The sequence below is a fragment of the Siniperca chuatsi genome, linkage group LG8, assembly GCF_020085105.1.
Source record: "Siniperca chuatsi isolate FFG_IHB_CAS linkage group LG8, ASM2008510v1, whole genome shotgun sequence".
NCBI classification, from domain to species: domain Eukaryota; kingdom Metazoa; phylum Chordata; class Actinopteri; order Centrarchiformes; family Sinipercidae; genus Siniperca; species Siniperca chuatsi.
The window spans coordinates 6,513,104-6,531,718 of NC_058049.1; the positions used below are offsets into that span (position 1 = coordinate 6,513,104).

At 39.2% G+C, this 18,615-nt stretch overlaps 1 protein-coding gene across 3 annotated transcripts in view; it reads left to right on the forward strand.

Annotated features, from left to right (window-relative positions):
* The window catches only part of fstl5 (follistatin-like 5), a 183,655-nt gene that overhangs the window by 107,405 nt on the left and 57,635 nt on the right, over positions 1-18,615 (forward strand). For 2 of the 3 annotated variants that reach the window (XM_044206146.1, XM_044206148.1), the window contains exons 7-9: positions 6,234-6,400; positions 9,984-9,995; positions 14,797-14,917. In XM_044206146.1, coding sequence (XP_044062081.1) covers positions 6,234-6,400; positions 9,984-9,995; positions 14,797-14,917 — 300 coding nt within the window. The remainder of the gene's footprint in view (positions 1-6,233; positions 6,401-9,983; positions 9,996-14,796; positions 14,918-18,615) is intronic. The other variant, XM_044206147.1, reaches the window with a different exon arrangement.

The window sequence follows — 18,615 nt, forward strand, 5'->3', positions numbered from 1 at the left end:
TTGACTCCTCCACTCTAACGTAACAACGTAAACTGAGACAGGAAGAAGTAAACACATATCTTTCCTTCACTCAAACTGCAAAAAAGTAGTGCTATGATGTTGGATGTTACAGGAGCTGTGATAAGTACAGATGCAGATCCTACTGTTCTGATTGCATAAAAAAGGAAACTTTTTTTCCTTCAGATTTTATGCAAGAAAAATCTGGTGTTCTTTATACTTCCTCAAATTTGATTTTTTTTAAATCGCAATATATCACCTTGCTTACAGTATCGCTATATATTATATCGTAACCCCTGTATCGTATTGCCCGATTCTTGCAAATACACAGCCCTAGTTTCATCTAGAGTGGGAAGGGAAAAAATAGATGCAGCCTGTGTAAGATATACATTATAATATGCTACACATTGTTATAATAAATATTTTTACAAATCTACAGTGAGGAAAAAACATGGGGGTTATGTTTTTAATGTAAAATAGATTGTTTTGGGATAAAGAGCGTGTGATAAACTAATTGTAGGTGGAGGTGTCATTTTTGTCTTTATGGTCTTGCTTTTCTTTCACATGGGAGCTTACAGTATTCAGTGTGCAGACTACCTCTCTTTTTTCCTGTGAATACAAAACGATCACGATTAGGTTAAATGTGCTTCCATTTGCATTCCGTCCCTGAGTTTCCTCACTCAACATCACATAACATCCTGTTATATTTTTTGCTCTTCTAAACTGAGTTGTGTCTCTGTTAAAGCTGAGAAGAAATACAACCTGGAATGGTGCAGAAGCGTGATCTCTCTCCCTTTCAAAATGGGTTTGTTTGTATGGGCTTACTTGAAAATCACCTTATTAGTGTTTTGTTATTGTTGCCTTATTGTACAGGGATCCACTTTGTTTAGTAGTACGACTAGTGGCAGTTCAACATTAAAAGCAAAAATAAGCATTTTCCTGGGCAAAACAAAGGGAGTACATGTGTTTCAGTGTTCAAACTATTTTCTTTCTCTGTCAAACAATCAAGTCCACCGAGTAGCTCATCATCCTCAAAAACAGAAACTCCACTCTTTGGGAGAGAGTTTGCACAAATCAACTCAACCATCCAAGATCAGAGAATGTTCACTTGAATGTGTATTCTGTTTTTGGGGTGTTTTTTCCCCTTTGAGTCTTTGCGTATGGGCTATGAATACTCAGCATCAGGGACATCGGCACTTCAAAATGTCAAACTCAAAGCAGTTGGGGGGGTACACAACCGTTCTGCCTTAGTAATATTGAACGTCATTGAGAGGAAGAGATGGAGTGTGTTAGAGGAATGAGAGACTTGGCAAAGAGAGACAGGGTGAGCGAGCATGTGTTGGAGAAAGAGAGCGACAGAGCATGATAGAGGATGGAGTAAGGGGGTTGGCTATGCAACCTTGGTGCAATTTGTCTTCATGCAGTCGGCCCCTTGCAACGCCCTGCAGACCCATGCTATTTTTCCTGACAAGTTGTTGCCTCCAGTGCAATAGGTGATTTACCTCTCGCTGTGTCACTGACCAACATCCCATTCTGGGAGAAGAGCAGAGTAAATCAAAAGTCTGGACTTCACCGTTAATCACTAATTACAGGTTGGACGGTGAAGGTTGATCCTTCCCAGGAGGCTGAGTCCCTCAGGCCTCAAATCAGACCAAAAAGAGGAGCCAAGGCCACTTCCTCCTCTGATAAATCTCTCACAGAGGAGGTGCTGGACTCAAAGTGTTTGAGTCGGATCCAACAGCCCAGACACCCATCTCTCTGAGGAGTTTCTCATTCAGTTCGGATACTAGGCCTCACTTCCTTCTTCCTTTCCCTCCCTCCTCCGTCCAACCCGCTCAAGCTATGATGAAACCTACCGTCTGTCTGCCCACTTTCTTCTTTAAATTCTCCCTATAACATTTCTATCCCACCAGGGATCAGCGGCAAATCGAGTTTGTTGCTTGCAGCGTATTCCAAAAGCATTAAGATACAAGGGGGCTGTAATTGAATGGTTAGGGAGGACATTATTGAAGGAGATTTTTGTCAGCGTATCGACCTCAACACCACGAAGAGTATAAAGTGGTTGCATGGTGTGTTGATCTGCTGGCTATAGTGTTATTAGTGTCAGGGGAGGAGGAGGAGGATCATGGATTAGCCATGCTTGACTGATGGAAGATCCACTTTCCTTAATTCTTCACTTTCTGCAACGGCTGACTTAATGTGTTTTACTTTCTTTGCTGTGTTCTCCATATTTCCTATTTATGCTTTGTTTTTGGATCATCGTATGTTTTTGTTTGTTGTCTGAGATTTTTGTTAGCTTGACATCTTTATTGGTTTGAATTTTTTTGTTTTGGTTCTTTTTAATTGACATTCATTTAGTAAGCCGACACATTTAGCCTAGCATTTTCTTACAACATTTAACTTACCCCTTTACCCCTTTAAAATCTGTACCGAGTTTGAAAAGTCAAAAGTCAAATTTATTTGAAAGATAAAACAAGGTAAACAGTAAAATGAATACCCAAACTGACGAACTTACAGACGGACTTCCTGGTTCAACCTTAACCTACTGTACTTGCTGCAGTTGTGTGCACTCAGTTTTCTTTACCTCCAAAATAAGTGGTAACTAATCTGACAAAACGGTCTGCTTGTTTACAACTTGTACAGCTTGTTTGTTGCCCCACTGAACCTATTTTTTGCAATGTCGCCATGTTCCAAGATCACAGCAGTTACTTTAAGTACAATGTTTACTAATAGAACTGATAGCCAGAGCTACAGAAATAAAACCCAAGTTGTAATAAACCATATTTGTCTGCTTACATTTGCTATCCCAGTAGGTCTGTGATGTTATACCAAAGGAAACAACAGTCGAAAGATCTGATGCTATTTAGTTCAGCTTTCTCTGGAAGGAGCACTTACTCAGTAGCTCTTAGTTTCAATTTGTTCCACCCTGCCAGATGAGAAAAGTTCACCAGAATTTAATATTTGACAAGTAGGATGACGCTACAATGTCTAAGTTAGGGCGATGTGTTGTCATTCTCTGCTGCAGATCCACTTTGTTGCGGTGTTAAGGGTGAGTGTTAGTACTACTTTTAAATCACAGCTAAAGACATATCTGTAAGCCCAACAATTTAGTAGTTAAAACTTCTTTTAAAATGGCTGAAAATGGTTCATTCTGTTGAACTCGAACATAACTAAAGTTGCTCCACCATAGCCTCACTGGATAAAGTACAGTTTTAATGAGGCTCTGTAAAACGTTTTTGTTCCTCAACATTTTTCATTTCTTTCCATTTATTTTTTTTTCTCTGGCCATGTTTGCGCTCATATCACCCCTAGTGACTGCTGCGTCTTTATTACATACAAACAGCTCGACTGATCAAACGTGTTCCATCAAATGATTTCTGTCACATTATGATGTCCACACGATGTTTCAGTCACTTTATGAAGTTGGTTATTGCTTTTCATGTACCATTTAAACCCTTCCTTTTCTAGATCAATACAAGTGACGGTTTATGTTAATGACAAGAGGAATCTCCCTCTGTGCAGGCCATCACAAGACATTTTTATCATCAACCAATGAAAGAGACTGACTAATGAATGAATAAGTTCATGTTTGATTTTTAGAAAGGAAAGACTGATTGGTGTATTGATGAATGTTTTTAAACTGCTTTCTCATTTCTTTTGTGTGGGTGTAATGATTTGGTATGCATAATAATAATGAAACATTTTATTTCAAAAAAAGTACTAGAGTTAAAAACTCAGAGTTTAAAATGGCTATAAAATCTAAAGATCACATAAATGTATACACACATACATGTAGCTGTAATACACAGAATACAATCTGATACAATCTCTCTCTCTCTCTCTCTCTCTCTCTCTATATATATATATAATAGAGAGAGAGATATGAATTTTTGATGTTGTGTCTGAAGTAAGCCTAGTGGCTACCCTTTTTCAACATGTGGGAATTGGTGTTGGATGTATGGACTCTAAGCAGCCGGGACATGTTTTTAATCACATGATAAACTACAACTACCAAGTAGAATAGCAATGCGCCATTGATTCACCACACACACACAAGCACACAAACTCTCACCTTACACAAACAAGCGGCTCTGTCTCACACACGCATCACAAAGCTGTATCGCATGGGTGCTGCTGCGGTAATTTCATTAATCACACAGACCGATTTTTCTGTAGCATGTGCGACGTGTCGCACTATACAGCCCTACTATAAGCTGTTTCTGTAATTTTTGTCCACAAAGCATTGAGCAAAGTTAAGGTTTTTTTTTTTTTTTTTTTTAAATATCAGCCTGCGTAAAAGTGATTTGTAACCTAGATTTTAGGTCTCCATGTACCCAAAAGTTATATTTCCTGCAGCAAGAGCAAATTGATCACCTCAGTTTACAGAAATGCTATTATCAATAGAAAGTAAAGAGAGAAAAAAATAAATATATATATATAAAAATTAAATAAATAAATGGTTAAAGTACTTTTTGATTTTATGATTTTTAAAATCATATTTCTACCAGGATATTTTTGTGTTACTGATTTTTTGTTTTGTTTTGTTAATCAGTTAAATTATCAAATCAAAACTCCCTAGATTTTTTAACACAATACCAGGACAAACTATAGCCACACAAATTACCACAGAGTTGGATAGTTGGATCAACTCTCCACTAACAGTATAATCATCTAAACTTAAAGTTATACTCCGCTCTGAAGAAATGGCTGTTATTAATCCTCTAATTTTAATGTAATCCTGGTAGAGATTTGCCCGGGCTTAAGCAGGGTTTCATTGGGCCAAATGAGAGATTAGAAGTCTTAACTCTGAGCTTCCCACTGAAAAGAAGTATGAGTTGTCTCACGGCTCCAGTCTGATTGGCCTGGATCTAAAGGGCTAGCTAAGTTCACAGTTCAAAGAAACAACAAGTGGACAAAACACAGTAAATGAGTGAGAAGGTTAAAAAAAGCATTCAGAGGGTCACTGGTACAGAGCCAGTGGAGTCATGCTGTAATTGAAGGTGCTCTCATCCTTTTCTCTGGGCTGTGGCAAGTGAACACTGTCTGCTGGACCTGCTCTTTCATTAGGTTTTGTATTTCATGCCCTTAGGAGCAGAACAAATTGAGTCTCTTGTTTCCTTTTGCTCCTTTGCTCATTACCCAAGAGAAAGATTAAAAAGCATTCTCTCATAGGCCACGTTACATAATACCACCAAAGAATGGATGAGTGTACATTGTACTCATTGTCTCATCAAAATACTGGACACACACAAGGCATTAACCAACCATAGCCATGCTGACCTGTCACCAACCCACTCTGGCTTTTCTGGGTAAAAATTAAATGTAGCGAACACAACCACATCTCATCATCAGAATCAGAAATACTTTATTGATCCCCGAGGGGAAACTCTTTAAATCATCACCAGAAAAACTTTTAGTTATTGCAGGAATACTGAATCAAGCAAAGCACTGACTCTGGTCGAGGTCTAGGGTTGTGTTTCCATGGGGAACCTCTCTGGCAGCGCAGGCTTTTTTTTTTTTTTTTCATGTTACTTTCATCAGAAAGGATGCACTCCTGGGCTTTTACAACAACGTGGAGTGCCTAGCTTGTTTTAAAGTCTCAGAACACTGAGCATGTTAAAAATATTCCAACTTGCGCTTCAGATGTGATTTCAGCAGGCCAGCAGCACTGGTGCCTCCCAAAAGTGTCTGTTTTGTGCTGTAGTGGTGGACCCAGGGTCCTCAGAGAGACTGATAAATTAGAACTTCCATTATAGTATCATTACATAAATTATGCAAAGTATTTACAGAACATTTAACTTAATTCCTTCCCATTACTTTGTAAATTGCAATAATTGTGCTGCCTCAGTGCATCTTTATCTAAAAAAACATCTGCCTCTATAGCACAACAGCTGCTAATTGAGACACTCTTGAATTTTGTATTCTTGTTTTCAGGCTTCATTAAGAGAAAAATGTGGGCAAAACATGAATTTTTGCATAGTGAAGTATCTCAGTGAGTTTATTCCTCTGAATTACGAGCTGTTACATGAAAGAGAGGTCCATCAAATTTTATATGTAGTATAGGCAGACTGAATGGAGTTTTCTTCCCTTGCTCACTTACTCAAATTAAAAGTTTTACAAAGAACTGGAATTGTTTCCTCTTTTACTCAGCAGTTTAATTTAATGTCTCTTAAATTGAGTTAGTCCTCTTAAGACAATCTGTCTAACATTGTGTAATTTTTTCCTCTCGTCAACAGATGTGTACCTGCTCACTCTTCCAGATGACCAGAAAGTGAGCGTCACCACTGTCACAGTTGGCCAGAGCGCTGTGTTGACTTGTGCCATCACAGGGGAGCGGAGGCCTCCTATATTGTGGAAGAGAAACCATGAATATCTGAACTCCTTGAACCTGGAAGACATCAATGTAAGAGCTGGCTGTCATCACTCTTTTTGTTTATAGATAAATAGGTGGGTAGATAACTAGGATAGATAGGTAGATATGTTGTGGACACATGGATACACTGATGGTAGATACATAATGGGATTTGTAGTTGAATGGCTCTAACACATGCAGTGCACAGGTATAATTATGGCATTTTCACGTGAAGCATCATCAATTCTTAACGACTGTTTCAGAGCCGTCCCCTTTTTTGCAAGAGCTGTAAATTTCAGATAATTTCGTCCTATATTTATTTCTCATCATATTTCAACTTTATTTTTTTGGCAGTGACTCAGATTGTCAGCACGTTTTATTTGACTGTTGGTGCTGGCTTTGTATTGTAGGTCTGACAGTAATCCAGGATGTCAGTTTGTGTTCTTGGTGTCTGTGTTTAGAGACTGCTAGGAGGGACAGGGATTTCAGACAAAGAAAGAAGATGAAGGGGAATACCAAAGGGGTTCAGCCCTAGAGGAAAGACCTACTTTTACAACTCGGTGAAAGACTGTATGCGTGTGTATGTGTCTGTCTGTGTGTGTGTTAATCCGCATGCACGGCCCCAGACAGCCCTCTGTGTCACTTTCATCCACATCAAAAGGAGCAGGGACACTTATGTGGCGAGGTACAGAAAAGGCAGACCATACCCTTTTCCTCTCTGTATGTCAGGCCTGACCAAGATGAGTGTGATACTGCTGTGCATAATTAAGTCAACACTGCCGCAGTAGATAAAGGGAGACCCAGCGAAGCCACTAATGTAACATTAAATGTTGATGACCCTTAAAATGAGTAAGAGGCGCCCAGCTGTCGCCAGTCATCCTTGGCACATCAACTGGCTCTAAACTAGCGCGCTGGTTCTGGTTGTTGGTGATGTGTGATTCCCATAAAGATTGGTGCCAACGCCGTGAGGTGATTTTTAGGTTGTGCATATTGAGTAACAGCTTTTCCACAGTTTGCCTTTTTAAGTCATTTTCTATAATATATTATGACTGCTTTTATGAAATTCATGGCCAAAAAAGATGTATGCAAGTGCTGGGTGTAACAAGAAAAGAAATGTCAAGTCAGATTATTTCTTGAAAACACTTTATCTATTGGAGGATTTGGGAGAAAAAAGAGAGGTGCGAGGTCTTGTAAAGTCAACTCAGGCTTTGATCTATCTTTCATATGTTTTTTTTCAAATAACTGTTTTACTTATTTCTTTTTTTGCAGATTCAATAGAACTAGTTTTTGTTTCATCTCCTGATATTGCCTGAAGACACATAGCAGAGTTCAGTGTCCCGACCAGGGGTGGGCTTTGTCTGCACTTCACACACAGTCATCAGTTTCCCGGTGACTAATGTCAGATCTTGCACAGGTGTATTTTCAATTAAAATGTCAGTTCAGGGATGAAAGCTTCGGTTCAGTATATCCATTGTAGCAAAAAAAAGCTTTGTGTGAAGTTCATCAATAGCTGGAATAATGACAGAATATAGAGCAAGGACCTGAAATTACCCATTATCCCGTACAATTGTTGGACATTGCTATAATTTTGCATCAGAACTTAAAATATATATATTTTCTTACACCTTTTCACTGTGGATTCAGAGTCTTCCTCCTTTTTATTGAGACAGTGGAAAGGAGAACAGGCTGTATTGGTAATCAATCAAAGCTTGGCCTTTTGTGGTTTGCAACCATCATACTCCTGGAGAAAACATCAACATTTGATTTCAGTCCAGAAAACTCATAGCTTGAGTTATAAAGTACACAGAGCAGAAAGAAAGATGCAGAACAGTATGCATTTTAATTAACCCTGAACCACTTTGATTCTCCCAGGATCTTTATATTGCTTGTATTTAATGTTGTTGCATACAATTACACTTTCTCTGTCTCTGTAGTAAATACAGCATGTTGGGTTGAAGCCAATGCAGCTTCATGAAGTGAGACTGAGTTTAACTACTACAGTGAGTAATGTGTCTCTTCAGACTCAGAGAACTCGCTGTACTTTGACCCTGGAGGTCTGCGATTGTCAGATTTGATTTATTTATTTATTTTTGTTGGTGTCCAACAAAGCCAGAGCAGCTGCACTAACACCGAACACCACCAGCAAGTGAATCAGTATGAGCACTAACAGTCTCTTGTGGCTCATCAGGAACCTACGTGCAAACAACGCAGCACCAAGAGAAACTACCAATGAAACACGAGTGGCACACCAACGGTGGCTTAATCCAGATTTATTTTTGTCTCTCAGACTTCCAGTCAATCATTGTTGTTCCTTCCACAGAGGAGAATGGATTTTGTCTGCACCTGGCATCCACAGACTAATTCTAAATTGCCATGCAGACAATTTCTGTATAATTGCTGGCTGTTAATATTTGTGAGTATCCACTGCCAGCCTTAATTAGAGTCATATTCTTGTGGGTACACATGGGAGGTTTATGCATTCTAATCTCGCAGGCCTTCCCAGTTTAGAATGTGGTTATTTTAGAAATGTTGTCGACATTCAGATTTAGTGAGTTGCGCATTAATCCCAGTGGTGCTCTTGTATCCCAGAGTTCAATAAAGCCTCTCTAAATTTTGACAAAGCAGCTTACTGTAATTCGATGAAGTTGACAGTTGCTAGCTATTGCATCATCATCCAAGGCTGTCAGTATTTCAATCCTCCCTGAGTGGCCGAGCCAAAGACACAGTCCTGTTGTGTGTCAACATTCATGTTTGCGCGTGGGGATGTCATTTCTGTGGTCCTGGAAGTAGTTCGTAAGATGAAAAATGCATTTGATATTTTGTAATTCTTAAAAGGTTTGAAAATCCAACAATGTGAAAGTGTATTTTGGAGATAGACTGTGAAGTTTGTATGAAGTATTCATCAGCCACTTTTTGGGGTAACGTGTCCTAGTTGGTAAGTCAACTTGCAAGGTCACTATAAAAAAACTATGATTTTGAACCAAAATCTTTGAATTCAATCATGAAAAAACATGGAATATTTAAAAATAGAAAATATGTTTTGAAGAATGCAGCTTCAACAGGGATTAGATATAATGCAGGAAGCAGTACAATTTGAGCTGAATATTTCAACTCCTTTCTTATCCTGTCCATTGGAATAGGTGTTTTTATCTCCCATAATGCTTTGGTGCCTTATTCTGCTGGGTTTTACATTATATTTGCATTGTGGAGATGTACCATATGTAACATAAATGTATGTGATTAATTATAATATCTACATTCAGTTTGGATCAGTGTGTACCACCTTGTGTGATGCAATTTGTATACTTCCTGTGCTGTTTCCAGAGGATGAATAAATGAAGCTGTGCAACATTATATGGCAGATAACACATCACATGAATCTTACTAAATCACAGTTGCCTGTTTTATTATATCTCCAACTTCTATCAAGGTTTTTTTTTGTTTGTTTTTTTGAATTAATCATTTGGTCTGGGAGCCCACATCTGTACTATTTCTCTATTATCCTGACATTAGATCTACATTGAGGTATATATCACAACACCAGCAATGCTGTCACCTGTCTGATTTAAAATCTGTTTCTTATTCCTTAATGCTTTCACTGAACTAAACTCCTGAATGTTTTTCTCCCCAACAGATCCCATCCCAGGTAGGGTGCTTAGTTTTTTGTCTCAACAGACTGACTGACATTGCTTCACTCTTTTTATTTTGTTCCATTCACAAAAAGCCCACAAAGCTAGTGAGGTGCCTACAGTAGATGCATGATACTGTAATCAAAAATGCACAGGTTGAGGTCATCAAATAAGCTGAGCATCCTGCAAATTAATTCCACAGCAACTGTTTCATTTTCATGCAAAACTGTTTTTGCAAAACAAATAATCTATATAATATATTTTTGTTATTGTCAACAAATCCCAAAACCAACCATGTGTTTGTCTGCTTTGACTTCCCCAGCCTCTGTGGCTCTCAGCCTCAAGGAGTTTCATTCCTATTGAAGATGTTAATCTTCAAACTTGGGTCACAAATGTATACTTCATTTAAAAAAAAAAAAAAAAAAAAAAAAAGGCTAAATAATTTCTTTAACACCTGGGCATGGAGGTCTATGACAGAGAGAAATAAGCTATATAAGGCTTTGGATACGCAGACAATACTTATTAGTAAGGCCAGTACATCGTTGGTTTCTTTTCGTGGGATTTTGACAATTAAAAAGCCTCACACAACGATTCAAAAATGATTTTCATGAGAATTGAAACTTGATTGTGAAAGTTAAAAGCAAATGTTTATTCCCATCAGAACTATAGTGAGAAGAACTGTCCCCATTACTCTGCATAATCTAACACTATCAACGAGTTTTGCTGGGACTGTTTCTTTGGTTAAAAAGTAGTTCCAGGGAAACTTGACAGTGAGGTCTGTGCAGAGTAAAGGGGAACATTGTTTCTGGAAAAACACAAGCTGCTGAATCTTTTTTAAATGTCATTTCTCAAAGCTGTGATCACCAAAAATAAAATTACATTTAACTCAATGTCACACAAAACTGAAACTGTGTGGCTAGATACCCAAAGAGGTAAGTGAGAAAATGTGATTTTTGTAATTTGGGTGAACCAGTCCTTTAATGTCAGACTACCCCCTATTTTTAGTTGTGTTGCCTCAGTATGCTTTCATTGTGGGGAAACATGTTTCTCTCACTTTTTGTACACACCACATGGTATTTTTACTCAACCTACTGTGTTCCTCTCAAAGTTTCATAAGGCCAGGCTAGAAACTTCTTCCATGGCCATTTTCTAAAATGCCTCGTCACTACCAGAGGTTAGCAATCCAGTGAGGTGGCTCTTTAGTGTCCTTTCAGAGGTGACCTGGCACTGACAGCTTTATTAATTATAGTTTCTTGAGGGCTATGGCCTATTTGTAAATCTACCTCTACCTGCCCTTGTCTCTCTTCCCTCTGAGTAGTCATACACTGGCCTGCTTTGTCTGCACAGAGCTGGGTGCTGCTGATAGCTGAGGTGAGGGTGGTGAGGTGAGGGTGGAGGAATCATGTCGACAGCCTCCGCCGTGGCTCGTTCCACCCCTCTGAGTTTCATTTCTCCCCCCATTCATTTTTCATTTAAGGAGGTGACACAATATGCTCTCAGCCCAAGGGGCCAAAACGCACCATCGATTTCCCCTCATATTGTGAAGCTCTGATGCTTCACTCAGCCCGAGCCGTTACAGAGCTCGTAGGTTAGATCGGAGCACACCAGGACGAACTGATAAACACACTGAATGCCTGTAAACACGATGGCTGACTCTCCTCGCTTGTCTGTAGACATTTAATGGGAATCTGAATGCCAAGATCTAAACAGCCAGCAAAGATGTGATCGAAATGTTAAAAGCTATTTAATGAGAAAAGGCACTTTTCTTGTTATGAACTCTTCTGAAAGAGGACTGTTAATTAGTGCCGGTTAGTTTTTTTTTTTTTTTTTTAAATAAAAGAAAGAGAGGAGGGGGGGAGACTCATGGACATTCTTAAGAGGAAAAGTTCACACCACTAAAAGATATCTGAATGATTTTTTTAATGCATGGCAGCAATCAGGAATGAACATGTTTTGGCACATGGCCTTCACCAAGTCAGTGAGCACTGAAGAAAACCCTAATAAAGGCTGAGTGCTGGAGCATGTTTATTTCTGAAGAGCTGCTGTGTATCAGAAAGTGGTGAAAAGCTATTATTGTGAGCTCAGGCAGTTCTTTTGTTTTTAAGTAGTCCCTGAAGATTTATGATATAATACCTTGATTTAGCTAATGTGCTAAAATGACTGTTGTCATATAATTTAATGTAGATTTGAGTTTTTTCCTCAAATCAAGAAACACATTTAGACTTCAGAGATAATTTTTTCCAATAAAGTTTTATCTATTAAGAGAATTATGCGATAATTGACAGTGACATGCAATAATACTGAATACTATACTCTGTACTGCAGCCATTTAAGACCCTGACGGTCTGTTCTTAACCAACTTAACACAGCTCTAGAGTATTTTTAAGTCAAAAGATGGATTCATCACACCGGCACACCGTCAATGGGCTCATTAGCTTTGGGGGCTTCTATCTGTGCTACAGCTGAATCATTTATTCTTGTGTTTGCTCTCTTTCCTTGTCCACCATTTTTTTGTCTTCACTGGCTTAATAATCACAACACAGCATGAATTAGTCATGTTTCAGTTGGCTCTACATACAGTGGTGTGCAAAAGTGTTTGCCCTCTTCCTGATTTCTTATTTTTTTGCATGTTTGTCACACTTAAATGTTTCAGATCATCAAACAAATTTAAATATTAGTCAAAGATAACACAAGTAAACACAAAATGCAGTTTTTAAATGAAGGTTGTTATTATTAAGGGAAAACAAAATCCAAACCTACATGGCCCTGTGTGAAATAGTGATTGCCCCCTAAACCTAATAACTGGTTGGGCCACCCTTAGCAGCAACAACTGCAATCAAGCGTTTGCGATAACTTGCAATGAGTCTTTTACAGCGCTGTGGAGGAATTTTGGCCCACTCATCTTTGCAGAATTGTTGTAATTCAGCCATATTTGAAGGTTTTCGAGCATGAACTGCCTTTTTAAGGTCATGCCACAGCATCTCAATAGGATTCAGGTCAGGACTTTAACTAGGCCACTCCAAAGTCTTCATTTTGTTGTTCTTCGTCTGTCAGCCTCACTAGAATGCTGTATCAAATTCACATCTGAATCCATATAAGGTTCGGCTATTATGCAACAGATGTTGAATAAACATTCGCAAACAGTTTGCTCAACTTATCTCCACTAGGCCACTCCAAAGTCTTTATTTTGTTCTTCTTCAGCCATTCAGAGACCCCACAACAACATCCAAAGAACTGCAGGCCTCACTTGCCTCAGTTAAGGTTAGTGTTCATGACTCCACCATAAGAAAGAGACCGGGCAAAAATGGCCTGCATGGCAGAGTTCCAAGACAAAAACCACTGTTGAGCAAAAAGAACATTAAGGCTTGTCTCATTTTGCCAGAAAACATCTTGATGATCCCCAAGACTTTTGGGAAAATACTCTGTGGACTGACGAGACAAAAGTTTAACTTTTTGGAAGGTGTGTCCCCCATTACATCTGGCGTAAAAGTAACACCGCATTTCAGAAGAAGAACATCATACCAACAGTAAAACATGGTGGTGGTAGTGTGATGGTGTGGGGCTGTTTTGCTGCTTCAGGAACTGGAAGACTTGCTGTGATAAATGGAACCATGAATTCTGCTGTCTACCAAAAACTTGGACTGAAGGAGAATGTCCGGCCATCTGTTTGTGACCTCAAGCTGAAGCGAACTTGGGTTCTGCAGCAGGACAATGATCCAAAACACACAAGCAAGTCCACCTCTGAATGGCTGAAGAACAACAAAATGAAGACTTTGGAGTGGCCTAGTCAACTTGAATCCTATTGAGATGCTGTGGCGTGACCTTGAAAAGGCAGTTCATGCTCGAAAACCCTTCAGTGTGGCTGAATTACAACAATTCTGCAAAGATGAGTGGGCCAAAATTCCTCCACAGCGCTGCAAAAGACTCATTGCAAGTTATCGCAAACGCTTGATTGCAGTTGTTGCTGCTAAGGGTGGCCACAGGGCCATGTAGGTTTGGATTTTGTTTTCCCTTAATAATAGCAACCTTCATTTAAAAACTGCATTTTGTTTTTACTTGTTATCTTTGACTAATATTTAAATTTGTTTGATCTGAAACATTTAAGTGTGACAAACATGCAAAAAATAAGAAATCAGGAAGGGGGCAAACACTTTTACATACCACTGTAAGTTAACATCACAGATAGGTTTTGGTTTGATTACATGTTTTGCTTTGCTTTAAATAGGCAACATGAGAATTGAAGTGCAACATGTTTTGTGTATTTGTGGGGTGTGCATGTTAACCAAAGGGTAACAACTCGCATTTTGGCCTTTTCAGGGATAATGACATTTGAAATGAGCAGCAGAAGTTATTTTGATTGACTGTGTGTCTGCACCACTATATTTCCCTGTTTTTGTTTTGAAAGCAGCTAAGACGGTGTAATTTCTACACTAATCAATTATAGCCTCAGTCCCTTTCCATCAGATCACTTTCCTCTGATTGGAAAAATAACATGTACCAGAAAACAATTTTTCATAACTGTGATTGTGACAGTTATTTTCCTCAGTTGTTTTCTGCAGCACCACATTGCTTTAAGTTTTGGCTTAGATTTATAGACATTCCTCTACAATGTGCCCTTTTGGACTATTGTTATATTTTTCATTTCCTATGCTATGAAACATGTTTATCTTCTCATCTGCACACTGCAGGCTTGTTGCATTCTCATTGAAACAGTTCACTTCCAGCTTCACACGCCTTCAACTATCACTGCTGCAACAAGACCACCAGTCCTTTCTCTATGTCATTAAGACACTTTTTTTCTCTTTCTCTTTCTGGTAGGACTTTGGGGATGATGGCTCACTGTACATCACCAAGGTGACAACGACCCACATGGGCAACTATACCTGTCATGCCGATGGCTACGAGAAGCTTTTTCAGACCCACACTCTTCAAGTGAATGGTAAGAGGGTGCCACAAAGACAGAATACAGTCTTTTTTTCTAATATAATTTCATCATCTGTATAGTACCAGCCACTGTGGTAGATGCCTAACCATCAACTACAATTCTCTTTCCACTCTTAAAGTCCAACTGAAAATAATTGCTTTTTTTATTTTGTCAGCTACAGCATACATATCTGCTCTGTAAATCACTTGTCCTGTGTTAAAATCTGAAACCAAAAGAGATTTTAAAGAGATTTTTTGGTTTCATGATGGCGCGTTGTAGTTTTGCATTAATTGGACGGAATACCATTCAACCTTATTTCGATACAACTAACCAGATCTCTTAAAGCAGTAACATCAGCGTTCTATCATAGGCAGGGCAGACGGTCACACTGAGCCAGACAGAATCTGAACAACCCACATTGGCTTTCCTCCTAAAGGCTCCTTCTTATCTAACTTACAAGCATGAACACACATCTTCTCCTGCTCCTAAGCTTTTTGAGTGACCAAACAAACATTCACCGGGGAAAAGTGCACCACTAATGTCAGTTTGCAAGATTACATATGCACATTAAACAGCATGTAAACATACTTGCAAATGTCACTTTGGTCTGTTTAGATGCTACTGTGGTCAGTACTCTTCAATACCACTAACAACACAGCGTCTGCATGTGACATGTAGCTAAAGTGCAAGTTTATTTACTTTGTCTCTCATTCCCTTTGGTGTAACACTGGCACTCTAGCAGCCTGCCAGCTGCTGTCAATCAAATGCAGACACCAAGATCTTAGTAACATCTGTGGTTGGAAGTGATCAATTCTATGGTTTTCATGCACTACACTATCCAATTTTCAGTCAAACAGTATTTACCATACTGTAACATACATTTCCTTGGATTTTCTGTTTTTGCACTTTTTTCTTTGTCTGATGGCTCAAGCTATGTACCCAGTTCTGCTACTGTTTGTTCCAAATGAACCATGGTTGGTGATTTTGGTCATGATAAACACATCACTACCTGCACATTGGTAATTTTTTTAACAGAACAATCTCCTCACACTGGGTGTCAGATGTGGCATAGTGTTGAGCTCACACTGCTGGTCATTGTGGCCACACTTGTCTGTGTGCTGCTCTTCATGCTGTTTGGTTGGTATGTAGTCTGGCAGCTCTTCCTGTTCAAGTTCCTGCATGGACTTGTCGGAGACGCTGGCCCCCCGCAGGCCAAAACGCAGCTGTCTGAAACCAAGAGTGAACGCACAGCTAATGCCCGAACACGACTGCAGCAAATTCCAGTCAGTAGAGTCAGTAATGTGTTAAATAAATATAATTACAATATAAATAAACAATACAACGTACAAAAGTGGAAATCCACTTTTAGGAAAATATGTTGGGTTATTACTTTCCGTGTGTATTCCTGGGACACAAAGGTCCTTTCCAAAAGGATTCCTCCCCAGTGTCTCTGTGAATAGCTGTGGATGGCACTCCTTATCAATGGAGACACTACAGATAAATGGGTAAACTGTGTGACACCATGCTGCTCTTGGGAAGTAGTCATCGTCATAACTATTGCACAAAACAGCACGTCTTGTGCTGTTTTGTTATCTTTTTAGCTACTTCTATAAATGCATAATACTCCACAAAACAATTTTACTGCTGTAAAATTAAATGCATGGTAACATGATAAATGTTTGACAGGTAGCTAGACAGAACTCAGTTTGTGTGACATTTTACTGCATGTATACTTCGTTTAGGGGTAGTGAAGTTATTGTGAAGGTACGGTCACACTAGCATGACGGCACAGGTAGTACTGGTAAAGTAATTTAAGTCTAGGGGATTTAATTACAACTATCAGGTTACAACATACCTGAATGCCTTGGTTGTTAACACAAGAAAGGATGACAGCCTAAACTGACCCAGGTGAGTTCTGCTAGCTTTCCGCCATCTCTCCACTCCTTCCCCACCATGTCGCACACTCAACTGAATATATTCCACTTCCAGCTAATTGGTTTGGGATGGTCTTCAGTATGGTGAGCGTGCCATGTGAATGCTGAAACAGAGACTGTATGGAGAGAGCAAAGGTGTAGTGGCTGGATTGAGTTTGTGTGAATGAGCCTGTTTTCTCCCATACTGGACCTTATGAGTTGAATGTGAATAAGCTCCATGTCTTCATTACATTTGACAGACCGTTCATTATCATTCTTCTAAAAGATTACTCCAAGGTTAATTGCAATAATATACAGGTCTTATTATACCAAGTATTGTGTTTACAGAAACAGAGTGAATCTCATGAGACTGATTACTTTTGGTCATAATTGATACAGAAACTTTCAGATGACCTTTTTACTGGAGACTATGAATTTCACATTCTTAGTGTGGTTGAAGTCTCCAAGGACCAGCTATCACCCTGCCATGTATACTGAGATTTTCAAAAACTCAATTAAGAAACAGCTGAAAGAGGAGAGTAATTCTGAGAAACTGGATACAGAATGCTGTCTATCACTCTGAGGCCACATGAGAATGACAAGATAAACAGTATTTTGAGTTTTATTCAGAAGAGCTTATGAAATTTAGACTGGACGTAATTTAAGAGAAACTTTTGATTTCCCAGTGAACCAGGCAGAATGCAGAGAGGCTTCTGTTTTATAAGCTTGTGCAGTGTGTGGAGGATCATTCGGGAGTTTTGGGCTTTGATCCCTACTTTCCCCACTTACACACACAAACTGACTCATCAAAATGTCCCTCATGGATTTTGCACATACATTTTGTTTATGTGCTTTTATTGACATTCAGCCTCTTTGTATTGCCTGCTTCACCTTGATGAAGACACTGTAATGCTATCTTTGTTGTACACTATCATCTTCAAGATGTTCATTTTGTTGTGATTATTAGTTATTTTGAGTATGTCTGCTCTTGTTTTTTATCTATAGATCTTTCTTTGTTGCAGTGACCCCACTTTACCCTCAGGAATCAATAAAGTTGCATCTAATTTGTACTGTGGCTGCAGAGTTTGTCCACTCTCACAGCCACTTTAGCAGTAAACAAATCGTTGTTTGGGATAAATTAATGAAAGTCTTGGTTGAGTCATCAAATAAACCAACCACTTATGCTGCTGGAAAAATAAATGTAGTTTTCCATCCTGGAAAGCTGCATTCATTTTGAAAACATAATTTTAAATATAAGTATTTCTGATGGGTAAAATGTAACAATATGGGTCCTAATGTTGTGTTTACTTCTACCTGGCAGCATCATCTTTCAAAAGGTAGCTCTAGCTGTTTGCAGTTATTAATGATGCATAACACATACATTACTGATGCAGTATACACACACAGCTCTTTGTCAGTGTCAGTTCATTGCTGCCCTCTCACTGTTTTTGAGAATGATCTAATTATACCTTTCTTAGAATTACCACCTTATACTGGTGGGGAGTTGTGTGACTCTGTGACCCTGGCAGTCGTTCTGTTGGGGTTAACAGCTCCTGGTAGAGACTCCCAAAAGGGGAGGGGTGGTGTGTGTGATGCGCCTGGTGTCCTAGTCTATACCCGTGGGGCCTAGTTTGGAGGTAATGTGGGACTGCCACCATGTAAGCCTGCAAGGTTAGCTGTAGGTGGCAAGGGATGTGGTGTGCTGATCCCTGGCTACAAAACTGGCCTTCGGGACACGGAATATCACATTTCTAGTGGGAAGGGGCCAAGGCTAGAGGTGGAGCCATTACAAGTAGATAT